Source organism: Zalophus californianus, chromosome 15, assembly GCF_009762305.2.
Source record: "Zalophus californianus isolate mZalCal1 chromosome 15, mZalCal1.pri.v2, whole genome shotgun sequence".
NCBI classification, from domain to species: Eukaryota; Metazoa; Chordata; class Mammalia; order Carnivora; family Otariidae; genus Zalophus; species Zalophus californianus.
The window spans coordinates 59,808,858-59,827,681 of NC_045609.1; the positions used below are offsets into that span (position 1 = coordinate 59,808,858).

At 44.3% G+C, this 18,824-nt stretch overlaps 3 protein-coding genes across 17 annotated transcripts in view; 1 reads left to right on the forward strand and 2 right to left on the reverse strand.

Moving 5' to 3' along the window:
- SEC31B (SEC31 homolog B, COPII coat complex component) overlaps positions 1 to 5,283 on the reverse strand; it is a 58,121-nt gene extending 52,838 nt beyond the window's left edge. For 3 of the 6 annotated variants that reach the window (XM_027594230.2, XM_027594220.2, XM_027594227.2), the window contains exons 1-3: positions 5,085 to 5,168; positions 2,808 to 2,894; positions 2,327 to 2,450 (exon numbers count right to left, since the gene is read on the reverse strand). In XM_027594230.2, coding sequence (XP_027450031.2) covers positions 2,327 to 2,450; positions 2,808 to 2,886 — 203 coding nt within the window. In that variant the 5' untranslated portion in view covers positions 2,887 to 2,894; positions 5,085 to 5,168. Of the gene's footprint in view, positions 1 to 2,326; positions 2,451 to 2,807; positions 2,895 to 5,084 lie in introns of those variants that run through there. The other 3 variants (XM_027594241.2, XM_027594236.2, XM_027594244.2) reach the window with 2 other exon arrangements.
- Positions 5,284 to 7,866: 2,583 nt separating this feature from the next.
- Positions 7,867 to 12,516, reverse strand: NDUFB8 (NADH:ubiquinone oxidoreductase subunit B8). Its single transcript, XM_027596484.1, has 5 exons — positions 12,367 to 12,516; positions 11,964 to 12,090; positions 10,590 to 10,689; positions 9,998 to 10,153; positions 7,867 to 8,048 (listed from the first exon to the last, which is right to left on the reverse strand). Exons 1-5 carry the CDS (start codon positions 12,449 to 12,451, stop codon positions 7,956 to 7,958), a joined length of 561 nt encoding a protein of 186 aa, XP_027452285.1. The 5' UTR covers positions 12,452 to 12,516; the 3' UTR covers positions 7,867 to 7,955.
- A 2,518-nt stretch (positions 12,517 to 15,034) lies between these two features.
- Positions 15,035 to 18,824, forward strand: part of HIF1AN (hypoxia inducible factor 1 subunit alpha inhibitor) — a 79,441-nt gene continuing 75,651 nt past the window's right edge. For all 10 annotated transcript variants that reach the window (XR_003519946.1, XR_003519948.1, XR_003519945.2 and 7 more), the window contains exons 1-3: positions 15,035 to 15,229; positions 15,508 to 15,758; positions 18,539 to 18,687. Coding sequence is in view for 6 of the 10 variants with exons in the window: in XM_027594319.2 (XP_027450120.1) it covers positions 15,053 to 15,229; positions 15,508 to 15,758; positions 18,539 to 18,687 (577 nt within the window). In the remaining 4 variants the exon portion in view is untranslated. The remainder of the gene's footprint in view (positions 15,230 to 15,507; positions 15,759 to 18,538; positions 18,688 to 18,824) is intronic.

Sequence of the window (18,824 nt, forward strand, 5' to 3'; positions counted from 1 at the left end):
TACAACTATGCTTTCAACTAAACCATGCCAAAGATGACACAGAAAAAAAAGAGGAAAGCATAAAGCAAAGAATGGGCAGCCCCCTACCTACCCTGATCATCTTGGTCAATAGTTTCAGATGTGGATTTCTGAGTAAGTGACTGAACCCAGGCTGAGCCACAAGAGGGTGTCTTACACCCTGGGGTGTCTAAGATAATTTCTTCAACAAGACTCTAATAGATCTAGGCCAAAGGTAATTCCTTAGGTCTTTGGAAATGCAAATCAATCTTTGGATACAATTATGGAGGTGGAAAAGAAAGTAGAGATGAAATACTATCAATAGTGTTAACTGTACTATTTATTTTGGTTATAGCCCCCAATCCTTGCAGGATGGAACAGAGTATGAAATGAAGTTTATGATTCCTGAATTGAGTACCAACATTTCAAAAAGGGTCCCTTCAACCTAGTTGGCTGCAAAACCAACCCATCATCACCCTTGAAAAGTTCTCAAGGCACTAAGATTAACTGAAGAATAACTATAACTAACTGAAATGGTGGCTAGGAATGCTCACTTTGATAATCCAGACATTTCTAATGTCACTTGTTCATTTAACAGATATTTATTAAGCATCTAACACCAGGTACTGTTTTAGGAGCTAGAGATACAGCAGTGAGTAAAACAAACAAAAATCTCTGCCCAGAGGGATCTTAGGATATAATTTCAGATTTCTTTTTTCTAAAAAAAAGGTTTTTTAAAGATTTTATTTGACAGAGAGAGAGAGAGCACAAGCAGGGGGAGCTGCAGGCAGAGGGAGAGGGAAAAGCAGGCTCCCCACTGAGCAGGGAGCACAACGCGGGGCTCAATTCCAGGACCCTGGGATCATGACCTGAGCTGAAGGCAGATTCTTGACTGACTAAGGCACCCAGGTGCCCCCTTTTAAAAAAAACTTTTTTTAAAGATTTTATTTATTTATTTGTCAGAGAGAAGGAGTGCGCGCATGTGCACACACAAGCAGGGGGCAAGATTTCTTAAGCAATTATATTGCCTCTTTATTAGGAACTCTTTGCCCTAAGGAGCCATTACTGTGCTGAAGCTGCTGCTTCACTGGCTGAAGATAAGAGCCCTTGCCTCCTGCCCCTCTTCTTAACTCCAGGAGTATGAACATTATTGCATTAGCTCACCCCTTTCAGGGGCCCTTTCTGAAATGCTTGCTTAGATGCTAAGAATATTTCTTGATTATTGGTAAACCCTCCAGTGGCTGCTCTTCAAAGGGAAAGGTACTGGAAATACAAAGAGATGTAAAAAACTATAAAATAAGGGATACTATCAGAAAGTGACATAGGGGCTCCAGAAAGGGAGAATAATAACTAACCTTTATTAGGTTAAGCCATGAAAAGAAAAAAAAGGGTACTTCTGTCTAAATAACTTAATCTCTCAGATGAACCAAAAAATGCACAAAAGAATGCAAAGTTGCATTTGGACCAGTAATCTCTAAAATGGGACAGGCAAGATAATTTTCGGAGCTGTAGGAAAAAAGACTTATATTTTTAATCCATGAAATTATAGGAACTGCATTTTTATAACAGTAGAGTAACGTATGTATACTACTTATATTGCCTATATAACTTGAGTATAGTGAATATTTACATTTTCCCCGGTGGTATGAAAATTTGGAGACTACTGCTGTAAGCCACATCTTTATAAAACCTTTATAAAAGAAAAGTTGAATAATAGAAAAAAGGTAGATTTTGGAGTTAGGCCTAGATATAAATCCTAGCTTCCCAGAGTTTCAGTTTCCTCCTGTGTAAAATGGGACTAATGGTATTTATGGCTCAGGCCCATTTTGAGGGATGAATAAGATATATAGCAGATATAGCATAGTGTCTGGCCTGTATACATATGCTCTGTGAATGCCAGTACTCAGCCCTGTAAGCCTACCAGAGCCATGAAATCCACAAGTACCCAACCAGTGCCTAACCACGATGAGGAGAGGCTCACTCATTCTCCTCCCACTGGCAGAAAACGAGATACTGTGTAAGGTTATCTTCACAAGAGCCAAGGGAGGAAGGAGCCAACATCTCTGGGCTCAGAGAGAGATCAGGTACTTATGGGTCCAGCGTTGTGTGAGGCGTCTCTATCACAATTCTGCCTGACACCACTGCTGCTGCTGACCAAACAGGTATGAGTGGGTGTTTTAAAAAATCCTTTTGCAAAATAAACCCAGGGTTAACTTCTCCCCTCACGAATCTCCTCATGAGCCCCGAGAAGCACACATTACTACCAGGATTCCTCAACAGGGTCTACATCAGGATCTGTTCCGCACACTCAACAATTCAGACATAGTACCTGCTTGAGGCAGAAAGGACTCCCTTGTGTTTCAAGTCCAAAGAGGGGTCCCTGAAATCAATCTCAAAGATTTCCAATGTGCCATTTGTGCTAAAGGAGGCATCTAGCTGCTGGGCAGATGTTCCTAGGCACAAGAAAAGTTAGAAAGAGGCAGCATATAAGCAAAAATACATGCATGGATTTGGGGTATAAATGGTTAGGAAGTGGAGAGGCAGAGGAACAGGAGAGGACTGGGTATACCCTTTTTCAAATGGTAACTCCAAAGAGAGCAAGAAAACAGGAGGTGCCCAGGCTTGAGCCACAGTTCAAGGCTGCCCCCAGGTACTCTAAACACCTAATGTCCCCTTGCTTATGCTGTGAGCAAACCCCACCTTTCCATGACTCTAAAGCTTTCTCTGAAGCTCAATTAAGAATTCTGGATATTAAGTCTCCCTTTGACCTACGTACTTTCAGCAGATCATAGTCCACAATATCATCATACCTGTGGCCAGATACACAGGGTACTGGCTGGCTGGGCTCCACGCTTGGACAGCTGGCCGTTCAAGTTCTTTTAGCTTCATGGCCGGTCCTGTGTGTGGCAGAAAACTGACATGGCCCTCAGCCTACTGAAAACAGAAACCTGCAAACTTAAAGAGTCAGATCCAGGGAGTACCTACAGACATGAGATCCTGTTTCTGTCCTTCCACCATGGAATGGGGATTTCAGGGCCATAGGAGGTAACATACACATAACCATCTGTAGATCTGCAAGGACAGTTCACTTACCTAATTACTGAAATCTAATGTTTTAATCCCAAAAAGCTATCCAAACACAGTGGTTGCCACAGGCCCAATGGTGATGATAATCATCAGATCAGGTAATATCTCAGTGACCTCATCTATTCCTTTGGCTTTACATATCACCCATATGCTGATGACCCCCAAATTCATACCACCAACACAAATTTCTCCTCTGAGCTCCAAGTTCTTATGTATAACTTGCTAATCAAATATTTCCATTTGGATATAGCAAAGATACCTAAGTTAGTCTGTCTAAAACAGAATTCTCTATTCCACCATCTCCTCCCCCCAAATCTGTTCTTCCTCCAGTTTTCTTCATCTCAGTAAATGGTACCACTAACCATCCAATTGCTCAACCAGAAAACCTGAAAATCACCCTTGATTCCTTTCTCCCTTATTCCCTTCTAATTCATCATTAAGTCTTTCTGATTTCACCTCCAAAATTATATCTTAATCTGTTTACTTTTCTCCGTCTCCACCACCACCACACTATTTGAAGATACCATCATCTCTCACCTGGATTACTGCAATAATCTTCCAGCCGGTCATCTTTACCCTACCATAACCCAATTAACTCTCTACACAGAAGCAAAAGTGAACTTTTAAAATCAAAAATAGGATTTTTGGCACTCCATGCTTAAAATCTTCCAATGACATCTATTGCACTCAGAATAATTGCTAGTGACCCTGCTCAAAGGCTCCAGCCTACGACTTCAACCTCATCTCTTGCTACTTTCCCCTCTTATTCATTGTGCTACAGCCACATTAGCCTTTTCTCATTTCCTGGCTTTTTACTACCTCAGAGCTTTTGTAAATTCTGTTTCCTATACTTTGAACGTCCTTCCTTTCATTCTCTGCATAACTGGCTCCTTATCACATCTTTCTGGGCTCAGCTTCTCACCCCCTCACAGAGGTGAGCCACCCAGTGAAAATCAGACTCAATTTTTTTCTCCTTGGTACCTCATTTGTTGAATGAAGGTAGACATCCATTTTAATTCTGTGGTTTCCAATCCAGTTCTAACGCATATTCAAGGTGCCATCCCAACAGGCTAGCAAAGTGGCAGGAAAGTGTTTTGTCTGTTTGTTTTTAAGGTAACACTGAACTTGAGGGAGGAGACTTGGGACCTGCTGTGACCTGCTTAAGGAAGCCACCGTCAGGTTTGTCTCAACGTAGAAAATAGCAGGTAGTATTACTCAATCGCTAATGTACTTTCCAGCCTGAAGAAAGTTTAAGGCTGCCAATTCAGCCAAGAGTCTCAGGGGGTCTCTAAACGTTTGAGGCAACATCAATTACGTACGGACTTGCTGCACAACATATTATATAGTCACCACTGCCACCTGCTGGTCAAAGCCATTTTCACGTTTCTGGGGAAAGCCCTTGATGAAATTAGGAGCTGTGTTTAGCGCTGCTCATTTAACGTGCAAATCTCAATTCTCACAATGGTTCTATGTGGCAAGTCCTGTTATTATCCCCATTTTACGGGGAAGAAAACTGGCTGGGCCGAGATGTGAACCCCAATCAGCCCCCATAGCCCAGTGCTTTTAACCATTATACTAGTTCAAACTAAACTCAATTCCACATGAGGTGTTAAATCCCCGACGGTCTAGAAACTGGGAAGATGGGCTTTTAATCTACATTCAACCAAGAACCGAACAGACTCCTGCAGTGACGGACGGCGGCAGCGACCCTCGGCAGCCCCGGCCCTTTGGGGTAGCACAGCTTCCCGCCAGACCTGGCCAGGCTCGGGCCCGGAGCGTAGGGGAAGGCGCTAGGGAAGCGCTCAAGGGAGACCCTCGTCGGGCCGCAGCTCCCCCGCGCGGCCGGGAGAGCGGAGCCGGGTCCAGCCCGAGAGCGGGCGTGGTGGGGCCCTGAGAGGCGCGGGCCGGGCTCTCCGCTGGGGGCGAGCTCCCCACCCCCGACTCTCTCCCGAGGGAGCAGCAGCACTCCCGGCCCCCCCAGAGAGGTGGGGAAGACCCACCTGCTCCGGGAGCCAGGTCAGGGTAGCGCCGCGCAGCCAGAGCCGATATCCTCAGGGGGCCTTTCGGCTCAACTGGGTGTTGCGGACGGCGGCTGCCGAAGGCCAAAAGTAGTCCTCGCAGGGCACCGCGTGCGCGGAGCTCGGGGTAGAGAAGCCGGCCGACCAGCGAAGGATCTAATAGGATTCTCGCTTTTACTCCGGGCTCCCTCACCTGTCCTGTGATTGCGCATTTCTACCATGTGGGTCAGATCCTGCGACTACTACTAAGTCCTGACCTATTCAACTTGAGCGAGGCTCCGGGAACAGCCCCCGCGAAAAGGGAAAATACTAATTCATTATTTGTTGACGTGTAGAAGACCTGGTACTAGCTAGCTCCAGAAGCTCTCAGTGGAATCCTAATTGAAAAGGTAAATAGCAACTGAGGCCGTAAATAACGGCAACACACTACACCCCAGCAACAACTGGTGGCCAAAAGCTGTTGGCTGAACTAATTAAAAGGTATAGGCGTGCAGGGGACTAGGTATTGTAGACCAGGAGCTTACTGGGGGGTTTCAGGGACAGGAGATATGGGCGTCATACTTTGCAGCGGCGAAATAGGTGATGTCTCAGAAGGAAGGGCCCAACAGCCTAGTAGGCCCCCTGGCATTTCCCATACCATGAATTAAAGAGGCCGGATACAAATTGGGAATACCAGTTCAACTCTGCAGGTAATTGGGAGTTGGTGAAAATTATGAGTAGGGATGCAATAAGATGAAGATTGTATCTTGAGATAATATGGATTCCCTTGGAGCTGGAGGCAGGGACTCAAATTAGAAGACTAAGAATAGTCCAGGTCCCAGGTGATGAGAGCCTGGATTAATATAGTGGTAGTGACTGTAAAGGAAAACTGGACAGGCTCTTGTGACTGATGAAGGTAAACAGTTGAAGGGGGAGGTGAAAAAATCAGATGGATTTTATTATGTTGACTGAGGGAATTATGGCATTTCCAAACAATGTTCTGTCAGCAGCTGAAGATCTTAGACCTGTTATCTGAGATTCAAAACTTTGGTTTAATGCATAAGTTCCACCGTGGTTTTGCCAGTTGCACCTTCAAAGACAGTGAATTGGTTCAGTTATTTTATGACGGAGCCCCGAATCATTGTGACACAAGTCTAGATCTCCTTTTCATGTGGACTAGAGGGTTTTGAAGTCAGGACAGAAGACAATTTAGGGCATTGCTGCGCCTGCCCACTCTGTGTACTAAGTACTCAATGAGCATTTCTTGAGCATCTTAGCACCACAACAGTGGATAATACCTGAGGGCAAGTAAACAGGGTGGAAAACTGAACCTTAGACTATATCTCAAATTAGGGAATGAGGCAGAAATGTCACTGATGGGAGTGTTCTGAAAGAAATTTGAACCCAAAGCATAAGGTCACAGTTTTAAGCAGGACAGAATTAAAAAAATAAAAAGTACAGGGGTGCCTGGGTGCCTCAGTCAGTTAAGCCTCCCTCAGGTCATCATCTCAGGGAACCCCATGTCCGGCTCCACGCTGGGCGTGGAACTTCCTTAAGATTCTCTCTCTCCTTCTCCCTCTGCACCCCCCCAAATAAATATTTAAACAAATTAAAAGTAGGGGTGCCTGGGTGGCTTAGTCGGTTAAGTTCTGCCTTCAGCTCAGGTCATGACCCCAGAGGGCTAGGATCGAGTCCTGCATCGGGCTCCTTGCTTGGCAGGGAGCCTTTTTCTCCTCCCTCCCTCTCTATGACAAAAAAAAGAAAAAAAATCTAAAAAAAAATTAAAAGTATACTCTTCTCTCTCAGCTCACACATCTCTTCTTTCACTTTGTTTTGTAACTGCCAGTCTCAGCTTCTAGGTAAGTACTTGAAGGCAAGTACTGTGTCCTTTCCAATTTTATATCCCCAGGACCTATTAGTATCTGATATATAGATACACAGATGTTTGTTTGTTAAATATATTAAGTATATTATCAAATGTGACAGAAGACAGAGAATGAAGACAGATAAAAAGCCAGTGGAGACACTGAAGTAGAGGCATTTTAGTGTCCGTACCCACCCCCTGATCTCATAAAAGCCCCTTTCAGTGCCCGGACAAAAACTAACTTGGATGGACTTGCTTTCATGGGTCATACTGAATGTGTGCTTTTTTTATGGGACAGGTTTTCAGGCAGCATGACTGTTTAGGAAAATGTCCCCAAAGGGACAAAAAGAAAATGAGTTGGTTCACTTAACAGATGCACTGAGATAGACCCTCAAAAACAGGAGCAGAAGCCATGCACAGGTTCAGAGTAACTCACTGGACAGTCCTCTAATTCATAAATGCAGGATTCAGAAGTTGCTTTGGAACAAGGAATACACACTCTTACAACAGAAGTAACATTATAGTCACAGCCCCAGGTGAGTCCAAAAACAACTATATATCCTGGAATATACTTAAAACGTGTTAAAATACAGTTTTTTAAAAAACTAGGCACTATAAAAAAATTTTTTTATGGGAAATACTTTTTGTTCCAACTTGGGAAGTCAGGAACGTATCTTCCTTCTTCTTCAACCCTGTAAACGGGAAAAGGAGCTACCGTTACCACCTGCTGCCAACTAGAATACCTTCACGGTCCCAGCAAAATTAACAAATTACCATTTTTTGTGCTAACCCCCACCTCCTGCCTTTCTAATCTCAGAGGGGCTGGGGGATGGGAACGGACAGCAGACCAAAAAAAAAAAAAAAGTAAAAGGATGAGCTTCTCACGGCAGTGGCTACTCCCGGGGAAATGAGGCACAGACATCACAGCACTGTTTTATTAGGGACTTCATAAGGTTAAAGCTCTAGAAATGAGGGAGTCAGTTCAGGGGCACAAAGCTGATGAAGCCACCTCAGATCTCATAATGAACCACTGGCTCAGGCTCTTTGGTGGGATCGCCGCCTCGTTCCAGGTACAGATTATTATAAGGATACTGCTTTGGCCCCTAAGGAAAAAACACAGGTCAGCAGGATAGCATACATCCCAGCCAATACCTGGCTATACCCCACTCTGAGTTAACAATCACACATGGTAAATGGATACGAGGTAGCCTCTGGTCGGATCCAGCTGGGCTAGAACAGCAGGAACAGCACTCCTCTTCCCTAATCAGCTCAAGGCAGAGAGAAAACCTAGATTGTAAGAGAAGTGGTGCCTACACCGTGTGTGTGTGTGTGCGTGCGTGTGAGAGAGTGAGTGAGAGAGAGAGAGAAAAGGAGGAGGAAGGGAGCTTTCTAAATGAGACGATGCATCCATCCATCCCACTCTCTCCTGGGGTCGAGACAGACTCAATCTCCTTTAAGTCACTCAGCCTCTAATGGTTCCACCACTAAAGTGGCCTAGCAAATGAGGCGTGCAGGAGCAGCAGTGGGGGAAAGCACAGAGGAGACACGGCTGGGACGTGCTTTAGGGGCTGCTGGCTTTACCAACAAACAGCTGTCAGAGAACACAGCTCAAGGGGAGGAGAAAAGGGTGATGTGCTTACAGAACTGAAAAATGGAAGAGCCACACTGTGTTTCTTGCTCTCCTGAAGTGAAGTTAGTGCTCACACCAGCCCTACGTGCACTCTCCAGCCTGCAGCCCCTGGGGCTTGGTAGGAAGGCTCGTGTCAGTGCACACAGACGTACCAGCTACCATCAGGACATTGATTATCTCTGCAGAGGTAGCACTGAGCAGCCAACTGCAAACATGACAGTCTTCCTGCTTTCAGTTCCTTCCCGTACAATCTACTCTGTAGACTACTCCCAGATTAATCATACTAAAATCCTAACCTTCATTATGTCATTTCTGTTCAAAAACTCAACATAGTTCCTTGCTGCCTAGAGGTAAACCAAGTCATCACTGGATCCCCAACCCCTAGTACAATCTGTATCTGGTACATAGTAGGGTCTTCATAAATATTTGAATTAATGTCTTACTACACCGCTGAGTGCAAATCCCTAACTACACAATGAAAGCATCCCAACCTAAATGACCAACTCACCTCACATTTTTTAACATGGCAGTTTCCACACCTAATTTCCCAGAACATGAGAATTAACTGGAAACTTGTTAAATACTGATTCTAGAACCCCACCATGGAGCTACTGAACCAAGAATCTGAATTTTTAGCAGCTCTCTAAGTAACCAATACAGCTGGTTATCTAGGAATATTTTATATGCCTATTCCATTTCAGCTAACTCTCCTTTTCCTTCCTTCATTCTATTTTTCTTGCCCCAAATGTTCTCTCCAACTTCTGCCCACCATCAAAAGTCTATACATATTTTTAGTATCTAGCATGATCCTTCTTTTTAACAGGACCTCATACCCCTTAACACATAGGTTCATTACAAACATAAGGACACTAAAACTACCACATTCCTATATCTCTGTTCAAATGTTGCTCATCCTGTCATTTTCTACATCTTTTTCTTATCCATATCAAACTTCCTTAAAGCTAGACAGTATATTTTCCATGTCTTTTATGCTCTCCAAGATAAAACTGTTGTGCTCATAGTAAACAATTGCTTCCAGTACCTTATAGAACCTAGTGCCCTTCGCACCTCCAGCAAAGAATAAGGTTGCAGCTCTAGATTACTTGACTCCACCTTCAAAGATCACTTGCTAAAATATAATTGGTAAGTATAGTCCCCAAATGGCAACTCTAGAAGACTAGTTGACTTACACATTCTCATTTCTCATCTAGTCCTGAACTGTTTCTTCTCACTCAGACTGACCCAAGAAGTAGGCGTGGAGCAGTTCTCTGAGACTTGTGCTAGGTCAATGGGTAAGGCCTTCTATAGGCCTTAACAGGAAGCCAAGCTTGGTATTGGCTGGATCCCTACTCCACAGACTTCATTCCCTCAGGAAACAGCACTAAGTAAATATGCCTACCAGAGCACTTCTCAGATACTCACCACAGGCTGGTAGGTGGGGTAAGTCTCCCCGACCCAAAACATGAACAGCATGAAGGCCACGAAGCCAAAGAGGTGCTTACACATGATATTCCAGGAAACAGGCGTGGGGGATGTGTCCACACGGTTCCTGATATACATGTCAAGGTCCCAGTGCATCTGAGGCAGAAAAACAGTTAAATGCAACATTATGCTCTTCCTGCAAAAGGCAGGCAGTCTGCAAAAGGGTGATCAGAGCCTGATAAAAGGTTCGATAAAGGCATTCTACTGCCCTGGGGCAATATTCTGCAAGTCAAGTGTGAGCTACTCTACCACATAGGACTAGGTGCTGGCTTAGGTCTAGGTTCTGCTGACCAAGGACAGTTCAAGCATGGAAGTGCACAATTTTCAAAGTACAGAGCTCTGATTATATGCAGAAGTCTCATCCCATGTGCCACACATGGGACCTCAGATCTCAGATCACTGGGTCTTGCTTCCCTGGGCAGAAAACCTTAATGTTGCTTAGACAGCAAAGTGCCATTTAAGCTAAATAAAGAATCCTCATGAAGATATTAACAAGAAGGAAGAAAGGTCAAATGGGACATGGATCTCTCACCGGTTCACCCCAGTTCAACCTCAGGTCTGGGTGGTCCCAGTTATACCACGGATCCCTCTCCTGCTGTGAGCGGTCAGGGAGCTTCGGGTAGTCGCCATACCTGAGAGACAGAAAAACTTCTGGAAGGGGCTTTGAGCCACATCACTCAGGCAATTCAAAGTCCCCTCATGTTAAGAGATGAGAAACCAAGTGACAGATAACGGCCTCCCCTAAGGACAGAGAAACCCATTTTCAAATTAAGATCTCAATTTACAGTCACTAAGCACAGAACGAATCACAGAAGTCCAAAATGTAAATAAAAGATGTCAAACTCTGAAACATTATAATATACATGCTTTTCTTACTTTTTTCCAACAACAAAAATCATGCAATGTTATAATGTTAGAGCTGGAAGGGAATTTAGCAATCAATCACTCTGATTCCCTCATTAGACGGAAAATGAAACTGAAGTTTAGTCTGAACCCCAGGTCACCCAGCTAATTGGAATACAAACAAAAAGGGTTCAGATTAGAAAAGCATTCTCTTCATAGCAACTGTGCTCCCAACCACCAAGTTAGCATACATCTCCATGTCTCAAACACCTCATGGGACTTCCTGCTAAGCTGGGTTTTCCCTAACAAATCCAGTTTCAACTTTTACAGACTGCTACCAAGGCTACTCCTGTCCACAACAAAGAGACATAGGAAATGATGACAACTAGTTATGTGTCACAGAAAATGACTGGAAAACAACAAGAAAAATAAGAGCTGCTAAAACCACTACTGAAAGAGTATGCTAGGAAAGAAAATGAGGGTGACCATAATCACTTCAGATAATTAACCACAGGGGTGTTATGTAAAGGGGGGGGATGGATAACATCAACTGGAGTAGGGAAGTTGGCTGTTTAATCTGTTTGACAGTTACTACAACTTGCACAGCCCTAATAGCAAAAATATTTTTTAAAAGAAAGCTATACATATGAATACAGAGTACTCCATCTACAAATAAGGCTCTCAAGACAGGAGCCCAGCTCCAGCCTGATCACGTGCCTGAATGACAGCACCTGAGCCCAGCAGATGCTCAATCTAAATGAAACCTCGCACTCTGGCTGAAGCCAAGCAAAGTTCCTGCTATTCAGGGGTCCTCAAGGGAGCTATTAAAATCTCGGCTTCCTCATTTGAAGAAATAGCCTGAGCCAAGGAGAAAATTGAAGTCCTCTAGGCTGCAGCTGCTCACCCATCACCTCCCACCTCTCTCCACCGAGAAAGGCACCCACACCATTGACTCTGAGGGGTCACGAGAAGGTTCAGGGAAAATGGTCAGAGTCGAGCCACCCAACCCAGCTGGCCATCTCCCATCACTGCCCGGCTGCGAGCAAACTCTGCTGCATCTCACCCCATGCCATCATCCGGGTACGGTTGGTAGTCTTCTATCCGCATATTGTATTTCTTGGCGGCGGCTGCCCGTTCTTCCGGGGTTTTGGGATAGGGTCCCGGGAGCATCTCCTTCGTAATGTGCGAAGCTGGAGAGCAAAAGAGGGCGGGTCAGAAAAGACCCTGTTCCTCCTGCTGCCCCGAAGGCTTCAAGCTGCGGTGGCTGCGGTGGCCCAGGCTTCAAGGGACCAGTGAGACTCCTGACCCCCTCTTCTGGGCATACTAATTCCACCTCCGCCCCCTCGCCGGACACGGCCATCGCGGTATCCGCGATACCCGTTCCCCCCCCCCCCGCTCCCCCGCCAACCCTCGACACCCCAAACCTCAGGCATCCCCACACTCAGGCCTCGCCCGTTCTCGCGGACCTGTCCGTGCACCCAACGGCACCACGGTCCGGGTTGCCCTTTGCAGCCATCGCACTCCCAGGACCCGCACCCTCGCCGTCGCCATCTTCACCTTCCTCCCAGTTGACCCTGCACATGCGCAAAGGCCTTGTCACGGCGGCTGAGCCGGGCCAAACGCGACAAGGGAAGCCGGTAGCGAAGGAAAGTCTTTAGGCTCCAACAAGGGCGGGGCTTAAACCGTGTTGAGAAGCCACAGGGAAAATGAGAGGTTGGACAGAGGCAGAGAGGGAAAGTGGAAAGGAGAGAAAAGCGAGCAGGTCATTATTTGACATTTCATACTGTTGTGTCCCTTTCTCCGTCAGCTGACTTAGACACTTCCAGGGATAATGGGGACACAGAACCTGAGCATCTCAGGTGGACAGCTAACTTACCTCCCCCAGATGCAGTACATGTCAAATGAGCCTGTCTTAATGTCTTCTTTGACTGCCTGCCTTTTTCCTCTCCCTCACTGGCACTTCCTTCTTTCATCCCCAAACGTGATCATTCTTCAAATTCAGCCCTTGGTCTTCCTTGCTCTTGTTCTATTCTGCAAATTGATCTCCTTCACATAGAGGAATCGATGCAACACACAAATCGCCCCAAATTCGCTCCTCAGTTTTACTCCGTATTTATATTTGAATGTCCCAGTCACCTCAATCCAACAAATGTAAAACCAATCCTAGCACCTTAAGCAGCTCTTCCCAGACTGGCTAGAGCCTCAGATTGGCTAGGACTTGTAAAGATTTCAAGCCCGACCACAGTTAACAAACACTAGCTTAAAGAAGAATGGGGGATATTATCATGTTTGCATATGAATATGTTTTCACTTTTACACAAACAGGATTTGTATAATTTAAACAATATAAATGTACACGTATTTCTAGCAACTTTTAGGGTGATGACTGTTTTGGTGCAGAATCCATTATTACAGACATTCTCAAATATATATTAGAGCAATAAAGATTATATATACTACTTGGCATATAAATTTGGGGGAGGATTACTTCACAGCAATTTGCCCTCTTGTAAATAAGCATCACTAGTTGATGTTCAAAATAATTGTACAATATCTGCATTCAATCAAGCCCTGATCAAATTTGGGTTAAGAAACTGTTTTCTAATTTATTTACTATTATCAAGATATAATTCACATACAATAAAATTCATACCTTTAAATTGTACAATAAAGTGATGTTTAGTATATTTACAAAGTTGTGCAACTATCTCCACTGATTCTAAATTGTTTTCATTACCCTTACCCCTAGACCCTGGCAATCACTAATCTACTGTCTGTATGGATTTGCCTATTTTGGACATTTTATATAAACGGAATCATGCAATATGTAACATTTTGTGTCTGACTTACTTCACTTGGCATAATATTTTTAAGGTTTGTCCATGTTGTAGCATGTGTCAGTTCTTCATTCCCTTTGATGGCCAAATAATATTCTGTTATATTGATATACAACTTTTTGTTTATACACTCATCAGTTGATAGACATTTGAGTTATTTCCACTTTGGGGCTATTATAACTAGTGCTGCTGTGACCATTCTTGTACAACTTTTTGTGTGGATGTATGTTTTCAATTCTCTTCAGTATATACCTAGCAGTAGAATAGCTGGAGAAGGAAAGGAAAGGAAAGGAAAGGAAAGGAAAGGAAAGGAAAGGAAAGGAAAGGAAAGGAAAGGAAAGGAAGGAAGGAAGGAAGGAGGGAGGGAGGGAGGAAGGGAGGAAGGGAGGAAGGGAAGGAAGGAAGGAAGGAAGGAAGGAAGGAAGGAAGGAAGGAAGGAAGGAAGGAAGGAAGGAAGGAAGGAAAAAGAAAGAATTGCTGGATCATAGGATAACTCTGTTTAACTTTCTGCAGAACTATAAAACTGTTTTTCAAAAAGCTGCACCAATTTATCTTCCCACTGGCAGCATATGAGGGTTCCAATTTTTCCACATCCGAGTGGCTGTGAATGGTATCTCATTGTGGTTTTGATTTGCATTACCCTGATGACTAAAGATGTTGAGCATCTTTTCATGTGCTTATTGGCCATGGTATATCTTCTTTGGAGAAATGTCTACTCAAGTCTTTCATCCATTTCTTTTTTTTTTCCATTTTTTTCAACCATTTCTTAATTGGGTTGCCTTTTTATGCTTAGTTGTAAGAATTCTTTATATATTCTAGATACAAGTCACTTATCAGCTGTGTACTTTGTAAATATTTTCTCCCATTCTATGGATTTTATCTTTTGTCTAGGCCTTCAGAGCAACCTTTGCCCACCATCTATCAATCTGACAATTGCTTTTCCTTCTGATTTCTTAGGTAGGTCAAGAGTTTACTTCTCTCCCCATCCATGACTGTAAAGTTTAATGCCTCGCTAAACTGGCCTCCTTTTCCGCTTCTTGTGTAGGCCTGGGCACACTGACGCAGCAATAATATTTGGTGTATTGGTTAACCAGGTGATCAGTGGGTTTAACCTCTGCGCCCCAAAACTTCATGGGCCGAGCTTAGGGTGTAAAGCTGTAGGTCACCATTAGGAGGAGCTCCCCCACGCCCCGGTTCCGCGTTCTTTGTGTCTCTGGACCGCTCTCGCGCGCAGTCCATCTCTATGGTTTCCGTTGTGTTTTATCCGGAATAGGCGCGGCTTCCGGTTCCGGTGGGGCCGTCTGTAGCGACGGAGATGGCGGCGACAGTGACGGAGGCTGCGGCCTCGAGCTCTGGAGAACCCCGAGAAGAGGCCGAAGCGCCCAGCCTCGCCTGGGATGAGTCCCAACTGCGTAGTTATAGCTTCCCGACCCGGCCCATCCCGCGTCTGAGTCAGAGCGACCCCCGGGCGGAGGAGCTTATCGAGAATGAGGTAGGAGGCGGGGCCCTGTCCGAAGGGGGAGGGGGAAGGGACCAGCTTGAGAGGAGAGGTCAAAGGCCAATGGTGATACAAGTGGGGGACTGGCAGGGCTGTGTACTAGGGCCTGAGGGAGGATGGAGAGGGGGGCGAGGAGAAATGGAACTTAAGGAGTTCGTGCTTGTTCACAGGAGAAAGTATCCAGAAGTAGGGAAGTTGTTGGAGTCATGAGACAAGAATCCACCAGGTCCTTGGGACGACTTCATTTGTTTTTTTCACTTGTTTTCACTTAGGAGCCTGTGGTGCTGACAGACACAAATCTTGTGTATCCTGCCCTGAAATGGGACCTTGAATACCTGCAGGAGAACATTGGGAACGGAGACTTCTCTGTGTACAGTGCCAGCACCCACAAGTTCTTGTACTATGATGAGAAGAAAATGGCTAATTTCCAGAACTTTAAGCCCAGGTCCAACAGGGAGGAAATGAAATTTCATGAGTTTGTTGAGAAACTGCAGGATATACAGCAGCAAGGAGGAGAAGAGAGGTAAGTTCCCAGATCGTGGCTTCCCACTGAATCTAGGGCATCCATTTTCTTTTCTTGTAATTGAGCATATGGAGGAGTTGGACGAGTTCTGTAGCTTGAGAGATGAGAGAATGATTAGACTTGAATTGTGACACTGTAGTTCTTTGTTGTCTTCACAAAGGGACAGTCACAGTTGCCTAGAAGGGTCAGATAGGTGAACAAAATGAGGGAAGTTGTTTGGGTGAAAACTAGAGTGAAGCTGAAAGCGTATGCCCTATTCAAAGTGAGAAGTCATTACTTGATTCTTGTTTCCATTTAGGAGTGCAATCCCAGGGTTGCTAGATACTCTCATTTTCAAGAGAAGCCAGAAATTAGGATTTTTACTTAACATTTTTTTGACTTTTAAATGGAGACAGCTAATTCAAATTTTTAGAAATGCTGCGGGGTACCAAACAAAACCAACTGTCATTGGATTTAGCCCTGAGATTGCCAGTTTGCACCCTGTGTCCTAAAATGTTAGGCTGGCTTGGGACAATTAAAAATAAAAAGTTTTATAGATTGTTATGATTCTGGGGTGAAGGATGTCAGGGTCCTCTAAATTAGGGGAGATCAGATTCAGTTGATAATGGATTTCCACATTGTACTAGAGATAGCAAACACAGGACACACTCAGATGTGACTCTTCCTCTGTGCTTTTATCCTACCAGCCTCTTCGGTAGGTCCCAGACAGCATTCAGTTCCTCACTGTAACGTTGCTTCTGGGGAATTGCTTTCACTGAGTACTTCATGGTGAATCACCATCTGCCTCTCACATTTGGTGCCCAACCCTGGCCTTCTCTTTAGTCTCCTACCTCAGTTCTTTCTCTGACTGTTAGCAGCATATGGCTGAATGAATGGATTTAGAATATATTTTTTGTGTTTGTGTTTCTTACTGACACTTAGCCTTTATCATAGTGCTAGAACTTTGACCAAAAAGAGTTTCCAGGGTCTCAACTGTGATTGATCAGTTCTTTATGTCTTCCAAAGACTGACGTAAGTCATCTTCTGCTTAAGTTTCCTCAAATTTAACATAGCATATGCATATGTATGCACACGTCCACACATCCCCAATGTTAAGAGAGAGAAGTCAATTTAAATGGTGCTGGTGGAATGTGATTCCACTGCATGAACATTTGCGCTGGAAGGAGCATGAGATAAGACACAGGAGTCCTGTTTCCTCAATCACTTTAAGTTTCTTACCTCCCATAGGGAGAGCAGTTTGCCTCACTAAGTACAAGCTATGAGTGTAGTCTTTATGAGTGATTCAAGGAAAATTTTTTTCCTATGCACAGGTTTTGCCCTACCAGCTTACTTTACCACCAACCAATTCCACTTTGGAATTGTACGGGTTGTTAGGATTCAGGGAATTCTATGATTGCTCTTTGAGCTCTTTTGACCATTTACTGTTCAGATGTAATAGGATTTGTTTGGATTCATGTTTGCTGAGTGTTCTGCCTCTTTCAAAGTTACTTGGCAAAATTTTTGTATGAATATTTTATAATTTCTGGGGAGAGTCCAAAGGTTGCATTTGAGTCCTGAGGGTTCCTTGTCCCCCAAAAGGTAGCTAGTGTTTACAACTTAAAAGATTTCTAGTTAATATTGCCTTAAACATCCTGATTCTAGGCACTGAGATACCGTTGAGTCGTTTGAAGTAACGTTCTTGGGACTAGAACAGGGCTGCTTTTGTGTTTTGTCTTCATGTTTGCCCCTTTATTAATGTCCCTTATGGGACTTGAGCGGGTTTTCACATCCCTTAATTAATTTCCGATCTTCTTCGGTGTATTAGGAGTGCTGGGTCTGCAGAAAGCCTGATGAGGCTTTCAGTTGTAGAAGGCTACTACAGAGAGGTGGCTGAGTTAGTTAAGATAAACTAGGTTTCAAGCCAGAGGCAGTGGCTTGAAACAACAAAGTTTTATTTAGGTTTATAACAACAACAGTCATGCTGCGTGTCTGTCATAGGTCACATGGAGGCTCTGCTGTTAAAGTCATCTTTTTCATTTTGGGACCCAGCAGCTACTATCTGAAACCTTGCAGTTGATTAGCAGAGGGAAAGAGATGTGGTGGTAGTGAGTACTGTTTCTTCAAATTACAGTTTGGACGCAACACATTTTGTGGACATACCTGGTCAAAGTAAGTTAAATAAGCAAGTTTGGCTTCAAGGGGATACAGGAGAATTAACTCTCCCACAGGGAAGAAACTAGATCTTGGTGAACAGTAATATGATCTATCATAACGGCCATCGAGGGCCAAAGAGGATGTCTGAGGCTCTGAAAGTCTCTGGAGAAAGGCTGATTAATCATTTTAGACTCTGAATAGGTGTTGAGGAATCTATGAAATTGTATGAAATTTCTGTGTTTATGTACATTTTTTATGGAAGCGTTCCTTGGATTCTTAGATTTATGCTGTGGCCCAGAAAAGGTCAAGAATCACTTCTTTTAGGGGTGCCTGGCTGGCTCAGTTGGTGAGAGCATGCAACTCTTGATCTCAGGGTTGTGAGTTCAAACCTCACATTGGGTATAGCGTTTACGTTTAAAAAAAAAAAAGAATCTTTTCTTTAAAATAGCAAGTTTGGTGTTGAACAGAGCTCAAAGAAGGACAGGCAAGGATTCAGTTCTGTGAGAATCTATCTTGGTTAAGATTTGCATGGCTGCAGCTGGTCTCTGTGGGAGGTGCTGTTGTGGATTTGGATTTCCAGATGTGGGGAGGCCATGACAAGGGACTGTGTATGTGCACTAATGGGATTTTATTCTCGGGGAACATAGGTTGTATCTGCAGCAAACACTCAATGACACCGTGGGCAGGAAGATTGTCATGGACTTCTTGGGTTTTAACTGGAACTGGATTAATAAGCAACAGGGAAAGCGTGGCTGGGGACAGCTGACATCCAACCTGCTGCTCATCGGCATGGAAGGTAAGAAATCTTTCAGAAAGCAGCATAGCTTGGAGTCATACAAACCTAATTTCCAGGCTTGTCTTCACCACTCATTTGCTTTATGACTTTGGAACGAGTCACTTAACTTTTTTAAACCTCAGCCTTCTCTTCTGTGA